This window comes from Penaeus chinensis, chromosome 31, assembly GCF_019202785.1.
Source record: "Penaeus chinensis breed Huanghai No. 1 chromosome 31, ASM1920278v2, whole genome shotgun sequence".
In the NCBI taxonomy this organism is placed as follows: Eukaryota; Metazoa; Arthropoda; class Malacostraca; order Decapoda; family Penaeidae; genus Penaeus; species Penaeus chinensis.
In genome coordinates, this window is record NC_061849.1 from 17,552,689 (window position 1) to 17,563,710 (window position 11,022).

General features: G+C 37.0%; 1 protein-coding gene across 6 annotated transcripts in view; it reads right to left on the bottom strand.

The window, feature by feature from the left end:
* Positions 1–1,848: 1,848 nt before the first annotated feature.
* Positions 1,849–11,022, bottom strand: part of LOC125041848 (OTU domain-containing protein 3-like) — a 9,989-nt gene continuing 815 nt past the window's right edge. For 5 of the 6 annotated variants that reach the window (XM_047637187.1, XM_047637192.1, XM_047637191.1 and 2 more), the window contains exons 2-8: positions 8,671–8,825; positions 8,190–8,338; positions 6,971–7,083; positions 6,337–6,462; positions 5,486–5,795; positions 5,080–5,255; positions 1,849–4,164 (exon numbers count right to left, since the gene is read on the bottom strand). In XM_047637187.1, coding sequence (XP_047493143.1) covers positions 3,997–4,164; positions 5,080–5,255; positions 5,486–5,795; positions 6,337–6,462; positions 6,971–7,083; positions 8,190–8,338; positions 8,671–8,825 — 1,197 coding nt within the window. In that variant the 3' untranslated portion in view covers positions 1,849–3,996. Of the gene's footprint in view, positions 4,165–5,079; positions 5,256–5,485; positions 5,796–6,336; positions 6,463–6,970; positions 7,084–8,189; positions 8,339–8,670; positions 8,826–10,914 lie in introns of all 6 variants that reach the window. The other variant, XM_047637190.1, reaches the window with a different exon arrangement.

The following is an 11,022-nucleotide window of genomic DNA, read 5'->3' on the forward strand; positions in this document are numbered from 1 at the left end:
CCTCAGACTCAAATTTGTAGGTGGGGCAGTCTCTATAAAATACATTATGGGTGCTGCCACAGTTGGCACATGTGCATGATTGTGCAGAGCAGTTTGATCGAGTATGGCAAGGTTGGGCACATAGCAGACATCTGGCTGTGGAACGGCAGTGTTTGGCTGGGTGTCCTAAACGCCAACAATTTTGGCACTGATGAGGAGGAGGTTGGTATGGCCGGACAGGGAAGGATTCTCCACCTATGTAAACATTAAAGGGAAGGTCATGTCTACGGAAAGTAATTTTGGCAATGTTAGTGGGTTTCTTACGATGACCTCTGGGAGGAATGGAGTAGCATTGTACTGATTCTCCACAATCTGACCAATCTTTGTCATAGATTGGGCAATTTGCTGGGGAGATAGAAACAGTTCCGGTGCAAGTATTGAGGGTTGGATGAGGTTCTGTAGGGATGGGATTGCCATATAGATCAGTTAGATTTGCTAATGCTATAGCTTGATTTTCAGATGTTACTGTGACGAGACGGGAGTGGTCGGTTCAGCTACGGAAAGAGACTTTGCCTACTTGTTTTTGGAGACGTTGCTGGAAGAGAAGGGTGTTGTCAAAGCAGGGAGCTGTGGAAGGGATCACGAAAAATCGGTCCCATTTGGCTGGGCTAAATAGAGTATTTAAGATTCTTTTAGAGGTGGGGGTTGTAGAAGGGCCGGGGCGTGTGGAGGAGGGAGTAGTTTTGAGGGGCTAGTGTTATGGAAAGGTGGGCAATAAGGTTGTAAGGTAGTAATAAGGGAGGATGGGGTAGTTGATGAAGAAGGTTGTGGGAGTAGAATGTGTTGAAGTTGAGCATGTTGGGAGAGTAGAAATGTCTCTTGGGGGTTGGGTGTTGATTTGGGTGGATACTGTACTAGTAGGCATTGAGGAGGGGGTAGTTGTTGTAGTGTTCGGAGCCGTGGTCAAAGGAGAGCCTGGGGTCAGGGAATCGGGAGAGTTTGAATTATTAGGGGCTATTTGATGAAGGGGCAAGCCTCATTGCCCCTAAAAGTGGAATTACATCTTCATTATTGGCCATGGTAAGCCTGGGGTATGTTGGGGAGAAAAAAACAGGTCACCCCTCAGGGTCCCCTTGAGGGGTAAGGGCTATGTATATAAAGCAGGGGAATACTGTGCCCATGGCTCCCTCAGGCCGTTCAGGACTGGCACAGTCAGCCTTTCATCCTTTCAGCACGGCTCTCACACCGGGGACTGAAACGAAAAAGTATGAGTGGAAAAAAGACCATGCAAAATTAGTTGAGTTGAGGGCTGAGTCCCAAGGGTGGGGAGTTCCCCATCATTGGGTCTCAGTCTCCGCCTCCTAAGCCCCCCCACAACAACAACGGGCAAGGAATTGGGGGGGGTTATGCCGTGAAAAGATAATTGTTGGAGGATGTGGTATCTCCCTGAGGTGTCATATGCCTTTACTATGTCAAGGAAAACAGCTAGTAGATTCATGGCGTGAAAAAGCAGATGTGATATAGATCACATCGAAGGAAGAAGAAAAAACCATGCAAAATTATTTTGGGCAAGGGCTAAGGCACAAGGTAGGGGTGATCTCCAACACTGGGCCTTAGGGCCTTAGTCCCCATCTCCAAGCCACCCTATAAAAAAACAGGCATGGTAAAGTTAATTCACATTTGTATAAGCAAGCCTTTCTGTTCTTGTCCATGCATACAAGGTACCAGCGCTTATACACAGTAACGTCTCCCTGATTTTTTAAAAAGTTGTATTGATTAAGAAAACTTCTCATTTTCATATTTAATAACCAATTAATGCCACAAAGTAGAGCACCAAAACAATATTGAAGGATAAAGTAAAACAAATGCTTTCAAAAGTTATTCTTCATTTGCAGTTATACAGCCTTGTGTAAATTTGTCTGCAGATGCATGTCACTCAATAGCAGACCACTATGAATAACACCTCTTAAGAAAAGTTTCTGAGTGCTTATAGTGAACATTTGCTCTATCTTGAATAAGAATTCCAAAAAGCTTACAGTACGTAATGTAGAAATATAAGACAATTTCAAATATTACTAGTATCATAATAGGCATTTAATATTTAGAATCCTTTTTCAGTATCTCCAAGAGACTTGCTATCCTAATTGTGTCTTTTTTTTTTTTTTTGGTTTCTCTTTTTCTAAACTTTAACAAGATCCTCTGCTATATGCTCCTTATTAGTGTCAGTAATCATTTAGTTACATGCCTACTAACAGTAAAACTTAATCATAATTTGAGATGGATATGAACGTGCAGTAGATTGCTCTGAATTGGCAGCAGTTACTTGTTGCATCCAGTGAATATTAATTATTCCAATGGTGAATATATAAAATGCAAGCCTTACACTTCCATTTCTTCCTTATCACAGAAAAATCAACTGCAGTCTCATCCAATTCACTTAAAAGCCCACAACTGTTGTATAACAAAATGTATACACCTCAATATACATATACAAAAAAGTACAGCACACTGTATCCAGATGAAGTTTGATCAGGCAGTCAGCTGACCAAACTGCAAACCTGTAAATCTTGAGGAAGTATCTGCAGTAGAGTTAGTGACTAGCAGTTTACCAAGCAGCTGTTGAATTGGAGGTTGAGCACTTGCAAGAAGAGAAGTAAAAGAGTAATATAATCACAGGTCCTCACACAAGACTCTGCTTTTTTAGAGTTAATAAATATTTGTGAATGTGAGTGGTGAGACAAAATATGGTGATACTAATATCATAGTCATGGGCTTGAGAAATGAGAAGTTGATGCACATGTCTTACAATTGGTTCTTCCTACTTTTTCTTTGCCTCATTAAATGTAAACAAATGTAGAGCAAATAAACATATCATCTACTATGAAGGTCTTTACAGATCACATTAGAACTGCCCTACACTGATTATAAAATAAAATACACATTCACTGGTTTTATCTACTGCAGTTTTACTGAGAATTAAATTACAAGAAACAACCTGGTGTATAAAGGCAAGTTACTGCCTTAGCATAGTTTGCAATATTTGTCTTCTTTACAACTGGTAGTCTTTGAAGAACAAATGGACAGTTGATTAAAGCCCTTTCCTAAAGTACAATCACAGACAAAGACCAGAAAAATATAAAAAGGGTGTATCTTTACCAGCTTTGAACCCTGAAGCACAAAACTAATTTTGTTTTTGTTTTTTTTTGGTAATACCTTTGAGAATGTAAGACCTATACTCACAATTAAGTCAACAGCATGAAAAAAATAACTAAAATAATTATTACTATAATAACTATGATTTACATTTTAAATTATTTTTTCTTGCCTACATGATATATCCTTCTTTCTTTTACTTTTATGGTTATTTCTGCAAAGGGTATTAACCCTCCCCAAGACCTACAGACCTACAGGCAGATAAACCATCTCAAACACTATCTTGAAGATCCACCAAATAAGATTCACAAAATAACAAAAGGTCTGTTACCATTTGTTTTTCTTACTTGTCTGAATGGGCAGAGATCCTTCATAAACATCTTAAAATAAAGAAACAGTGACTTTTATTTGCACGACTAGTCTTTTTTATTATTTCTTCTTCTGTTTCCTCTTTTCCTTGCACAATCACTTCCACACATGACTGCTATGAGCCAAAAGGCAAAGCTAAATGAAAAGATGTCTCCTTACCTAACGCTTTTGTTACCTTTGAATATCTGTTGCCTGACAGCTATCAATTGAATATGAGATTTAATAAATGCATGTCAACCATCTCAAAAAAAGAATTTGCTATCTTGTACAGGTTTTGCCCCCCTCCCCTCCCCTCCCAATAAAGCTTCTATTTTAATTACTTTTTTACATCACAATAAACACTGATGTGTCATGCATCATCAGTTAATATAAAGTTATAAAGTAATAATCCATTCATGTAATGTTTTCAATCTGTTACCATCAGCACTCATAGCTAATGTCTAAATCCTTGTAAAGTAACTAACATCTTTATGTACTGTGTACCATCTACGTCACTTAAATACTCAGGCAGCCAATGTCTTTGACGATGATAACCTCTGAGTCATCACTGGGGTTTGAGGTCGGGTCATCCGAGTCATAGCTTGCTTGCTGCCTCTTCCTGTCATTTGCTTGCTGTTTCCTCAACTGCTTCTTCAGCTCCTTGCGTTTGGCGTTAGACATGTGCTGAGGGGATGTGAACTTATTCAGTCATATGTAAGTGTTCATGTTTCAAGTGAATGAACGTGTTTTCAAAATGATATCTATTTTAACATAATATCCACGAGGAGGAGGAGTAAGAAGAGGAAGAAGAAGAGGTAAAGGAAGAAAAAGAATATAAAAAAGAAAAAGAAAAAGAAAACGAAAAAGTAGAAGAAGAAGAAGAAGAAGAAGACAAAAACAGCAAAGAAGGAGGAGGAGTAAGAGAAAGAGAAGGATGAAAGAAATAAGAAAGAGAAGTAGGAAAGAGAGAATGATGAAAAGGAAGTGGAAGAGGAAGTAGGGAAAATGATGCAATGAAGGAAGGGGGGCAGAAAAAGAAGAAAAAATGTAAATAAGACAAAGAAATAGAAGAAGAAAAAAGAGGAAAAACACAAATGTTAAACTTTTTAAACTATACCACCAATATCTACTGGACCTTAACCCATTCGCGACAGGGAAAATTAACAAAAAATGGGGAAAATGCTGTGCTCATTTTTTATATTTTTTGTGAAATGTCTCTACAGATAGATGGCTCTGCCTTACCTGATTTCACTCTCCTCTTGATTTCCTTGAATTGGCGGGAAAATTAATTTTTTACTAGTGCTATGAATATCAATGGTGTTATTTTTATTATAAACATTATAATTACTATAATGTTATAAAAAATACTAATAACAAAATAAGATAATGTAAAATATTTTTGTAAATCAAAGAAAAGGGTAAATGGGCAAGACAGGCAGTACTCATAATTGGCTCATTGGTGATTTAGTACAAGTGTAGCCACCTATGTGTAAAAACAATTAAACAAGTAAACTCACAGTGGGCATGGCATGGATATGTGACATGTCCGTCGCGAATGGGTTAAGGGAACAAGCCATGACCAAACAACCACACACTTACCGGTTGTGTGCGCAGGCGCTGCTGGAGCTTCTCCTGCACTGTCTTCTTTTGGTAACTTGGATGGATGGATGTTGGGGGGACCAGGGGAGTGGCTGCGCCCTCCCCAAATATGCGAGTTCCAGTCCCATTTGGTCCCCATATGCCATTACTGCTGAGTGTGATTTGAGGGTTTTCTCCTGGAGGATTAAATAATGATGGCAGCACGTAAGATGGAGGTATTATTAAAAATTATGTCCATAGCAGTAAAAACAATATTGATATAGATGATCTATGACTAATGATAATAATGACAAAGACAGTGGTAGTAAAACTGAAATCATTTCAACTACAATTAATGTAAATAAAAATCATAGGAGACTCAGCCACAAAATAGCACATGAAGAAACCCACACCACAACACACACACCTTTCTGCTGTGAGATGACATAGCTGAGTGTAGAGTCAATGGCTTCCTCCACATCGTACTCATGGGCCTCCAGCTGAAACCTGATCAGCTGCAGATCCTCACAGCCTGTCTTATCAATGACCATCTGCTCCTCCTTGGAGAGACCTTCATACACTGGCTCTGAGTAGTCGTAACCCTCCCCCGACCACACTGGATAGTCCTGGCCGTAGTCCTGGCCATAGTCCTGGCAGTAGTCATCACCGTAGGACTTCTCAGGGGATTTGCTCCCGTTCTTCTTTTTATCTTTGGTATCATTTGAGGATTCCTGAACCTGCAGGAAGAAGAAATGTTGATGTGATGGTGCTCATATAATGGATCTCACTATTTATCACTAAAGGAGAAAGTGAAGGATAAGGAGGAGGAGGAGGAGGAGGAGGAGGAGGAGGAGGAGGAGGAGGAGGAGGAGGAGGAGGAGGAGGAGGAGGAGGTGGAGGAAGAAGAAGAAAAAGAGATGGTGGAGGTGGAGGAGGTGGAGGAGGAGGAGGAGGAGGAGGAGGAGGAGGAGGAGGAGGAGGAGGAGGAGGAGGAGGAGGAGGAGGTGGAGGTGGAGGTGGAGGTGGAGGAGGAGGAGGAGGAGGAGGAGGAGGAGGAGGAGGAGGAGGAGGAGGAGGAGGAGGAGGAGGAGGAGGAGGAGGAGGAGGAGGAAGAGGAGGAGGAGGAGAAAGAGGAGGAGGAGAAAGATAAAGAGAAGAAGAAGGAGAAGGAGGAGGAGAAGAAGGAGGAGGAAGAGGAGGAGGGGGAAGAACTAGAACCAGGATAATGACAAAAATACAATGATAAGGTAAATGGCAAACAATTATATCATTACTTACAGCTAACTTGATGCTTGCAGGACTGGTTGTTACATCTCCAGTTCTGCGGACACTATTGTAGTGATCACCATTATGATATGATATGTGGAGTTCGCGAATATTTTTTTTACCTTCAATTCCAGAAATCTGAAATAAAAAAAATCAGTTAAATGTCAGACTGATGTGAATAAATAAATATATAAACAAGAAAATAATTATCAAATAAAAATAATTATAATTCCTTAAAAAATATTAATGAATACTGGCCTAAAGCACAATGGCTGACTCAACAAATATATGTTAAAGACATGAAATATAAGGAATGGCAATGAATGATGACAGGATGTCTAAGCTTTATCACGAGTCCTGCATTTGCATCCTGCAGGAGGTTTCAGAGTCAGATATATAATGCAGGATAGATAATCAGACTGCTAAGTGAAAAGACACATATAAAGAAGACACATGCATACACACACAGGCAGTGCATGCACATTAGCATTCATACATGCGAGTATGCACACACATAGCAACCCACCCACCCACACCCACACTTGTGCTCTTGACACCACCACTCTCCTCCACTCACCCACCATGCATATGCATACAATTTGATATCTATACAAATTAGCACCCAATATAAGTTCATTCCCCTTACCTGCCAAAGGGGAGCATTTAGTTGATGAATTACAATGTTAACTTCATGAAGGCGTGCAAAAGCAACAATACAGTCGTTTCCAGCATAAGTTCCAAGTTCAGCCAAGTTACTCACTGAAAGAATAAACTGTCTTTTAATGGAAATAAAGTATACCCAAATACTTACATGTGTTGATTCAAATTTACAAATTGCTTTAACTATTTTAATAACAATGAAAAATAAAAAAAAATCAAAGAAAAGGTTAAACATATGAGAAAGGCATGACTACTAACTGACTCCTTGTTGACTAAGCTCATGTGGCAGGGTAGGGTCCAAGTACATGTACTTGTACTTGTAACTGGACCTAAATATAGATTTTCATGTACTTGTAATTTTACTTGGAGTTTAAAAGTTCAATATTGCTTGTACTTGTACTTTTACTTACCCAAAAGTACTTGAAAAATACCAAGTACAAACAAGTACAGTGTATTCAAACAAAAGTTTTATACTTATATATATATATATATATATATATATATATATACATATATATATATATATATATATATATATATATATATATATATATATATATATATATATATTCTAGAGAGTTTTGTGGTGATACTAGTGAGTAAATTTAGTGTTATGATACTGTAGTGTAATAAAGGTTATAAGAACATGATTATATTCTCAATTCGTGACCTGCTACAGTAGACTTTTGTGCTTTACAAATCTGTGTAAACAATATAAATAAACTAAAATGACAGTAGACATGACATGTATGTATTTACCATTCTGGCATCAAATGGTTAATGCAACATTCTAAACATGGAAATCAGCAAATTTTTATCATTTTTCTCTGGTAAAAATTATACATTGTGATCAGTAACTCAGTATTTGATGAAGAAAAATGAGAAAACAGCAATTGGAAACTCATTAAAAGAACAGTTGTTTCCCTCAAAAATTTGTATATCAATTCTGAGGCATTTCAATATCTTATTGTTAAAATGACCAGAAATAATTCAAGCAGAGCTTTAACCTGTATCTTTATGTGTGTAAAGGTAAAATAAAAGCCATTTCACCTTCATATATCTAGAAAACTTAACATCTTTAACATAAAACTTCCAAATTAGAATGTACTGCACTTCCTCAACACATTTTTTTGGTTACAGTGAAGTTAACAATCAATATGGATTAAAAAAAAAACTAAAAACTATATAATAAAACAATGACTTACAGTGCCTATCAAAGGGGACATCATCCTCAACGAAAGGCTCAAAGTCATTGCGATGCTGTCGCATGTATGCAACAACATCTTGTCTGTGCTTTTGGTGTGTGTTTGGCGTTCCATCTAGCTGATCTCCTAGAGCGCGAAATAAACAGTTTCTGGAAGATGAAAGACTTGATTTTAGTCACTTAAATTATACAAATGCAGTATTATATAATGTAAAATTAATACATATAGCTAAATAAATATAGAATATCCAAACTTTCAAGATGGAAAACATTAAATATAAAGCATAATCAATGTATATATATATATATATACACTATATATATATATATATATATCAAGTAATACAAATCCTCCAAAAGTAAAACATTAAAAATGCACACAACAATGTCAATTATGGTACTGTAAAATATACATTATAATAACTTCATATCATAAAAGAGAGAGAAATAAAAAATTCAAAATATCTTCAGTGTAGACTAACCCATCTCCAGGTATTTCTCTTAGGGTTAGTCCCATGGCCGCCAACTGCTGCTTCAAAGAAACGAAGCTTGGGTCTTGTCCACTTTGAGAAGCACGGGCTTTCCGAGCTGCCCGCTGTGCATTTCTAATAGCTCTCTCTTCACGCTTACGAGCCATCTGCAAGGAATGACAAAAGAGATCTTGTTATCATTGTAAAAAACAACAACAATGATTAAAAAAATATATATATATTAATAAAATTCAAGTTAGGTTTCCTTTTCTTCCAAAACCAGTGTAATTCCAACTTGATTTCAGAGATATTATAGACTCTCCCTTTTATAAACTACTGAGGATACCTTTACTATGAACTTTGGAGAACTATGGCAGTGAGTGAGTTAGTAAAAGCGTAAGTAATTTTTTTTGTATTGTTTTTGTTAACCTAATCTTTCAGTACATTTGTACCAAAACACTAGCAGTAATCTTTTTAAGCACTTGGACACCAACTTTATTATTTCTTATTTCTTAGTTTAGTTTAAAGAAAACACATTATAATGATTACAAGTTTTTTATGTTGTTATTTTTTTCCAGTACAGACACACTCCTTATCACAAAATTTATTCAACAATCTAAGTTGCCCTGACTGGGTGTGCTGCTTAGCTACTGCCCGAGGGGAGGGCCAACAACCCCCAGTGAATACTGTAATGTGTGTGTGTGTGTGTGTACATTACTGTGCTTATGGTTGTGTTCAGTTACACATGACATTCTATTTCAAATCTCCTTTTATTCATTCTTATTACTATTGCTTACAAATTTTTCTTCTTGTACAAAATTAACTAATCATTCTAACAATTTGATGTTACATGATTACGTTAATAATGAATTTAATACTACTTATAGAGATTAACTATCCCTCATACACTCATGTGCTTCAAAATGTCAGTTTGTAAATCATCCAATCCCATGTGCATCTTGAATCCAATCTCCTGAATGTCTCCTGAGTGTTGCAACATATGTATTTAACTTTTCTTCTGAATATATTACTAAGAAGTACCTTTAGTCAATAAAGGTACTTCTTAGTAATAGTTTAGTTGTTTTTTTTATATAAAATTGTCAACTCAACTTGCATGGCATTCTGTTTTGCAGAACATATGAACATATACATGATATACACCCAAAACTGTTTTGGGTTTTACTTTCATTCCTCAAATAAATCAATCAATTTTGTGTATTGTTTTTTTATCTTTCATCTTTCATTCATACTCATGTAATCAATACTCTTGATTCCAAAAGCTGTTAAAAATGTAAGGGTGCATGGGGTAACAGAAAGGGAAAAAAGATAAAGAAAAATAAGAATCTGACAACATTTCACCTAAATTGTGAACCACCCCTAACATGTATTAGCATATCAATTCCATTTTTTTTGTGCACAGAAATTGTAATAAAGAAACACTGAGGTGAATGTTCAAAAACAATGTAGCAGCCACTAAGAACACAAAATAATACTATTAGGTATAAAAAAATAATCTAGAGAATGTGAGGCTAATGCTAAAATCACTTATCAAACTCAATGAATCTAGGCCCGTGCAGTTCAGACAAGTGACGCTGAGCAGGCCACCCTACTTTTCACCAAAGCATATAAAAATAAAATCTGCTCTATACTGTACATATTGACTAAATAGAGCTTGATGACTTCCTGACATTTGGTCATCAGATAAACTTATGCAGAAAGATCTGTTGGCCTTTGCTGGAGTGTAAGCTGCAAAAACCATGAGGTTGCCTCAGGCAGTCTTATTCTGTAAAATTGCTAAAACTATCTTAGCTCATCAACCAGCATTTCCACTAAATCGTCAGTTCTCTTTCTAAATCATGTCATTACACTTGACTTCCACCGCTGATCTCTGCACGGCCTCGGCACCTAACTGCCACATTAAGGACTGGTCCAAGCTTTATCTCATTAGAAGAGAGACGGCGGGATTGCTGGCTTTGTTGGAGGTCACAGCTAGCACTCGATGCAGTGCTATTTTAAGGCTGGATTTCAGATTGAAAGCCCACTATCACAACGCACATGTAGCTCAATACAGATTTGGATAGAATATGGCTAATTTACTTTGGGTACGAAGTTCCAGTTTTGAAAACTACTAAAGTTAATTAGTTAGATTTTCTGTCTGTACTGTCAAGCTGTTACTTAATGTAGTTCTTCATAAAAACTTTCAATCATTTATCAAGGTTGTCATAAACACAAATGCATTCAATAATGAACACTTACTCCCTCAATCTAATATTGTAGATGATGATCTTTTTATGTTGAAAATGAACCTCTACTTCAACTTTCCCTCCTATGTTGCAGAAAGCATATCACCATTGCAAAAGCTTG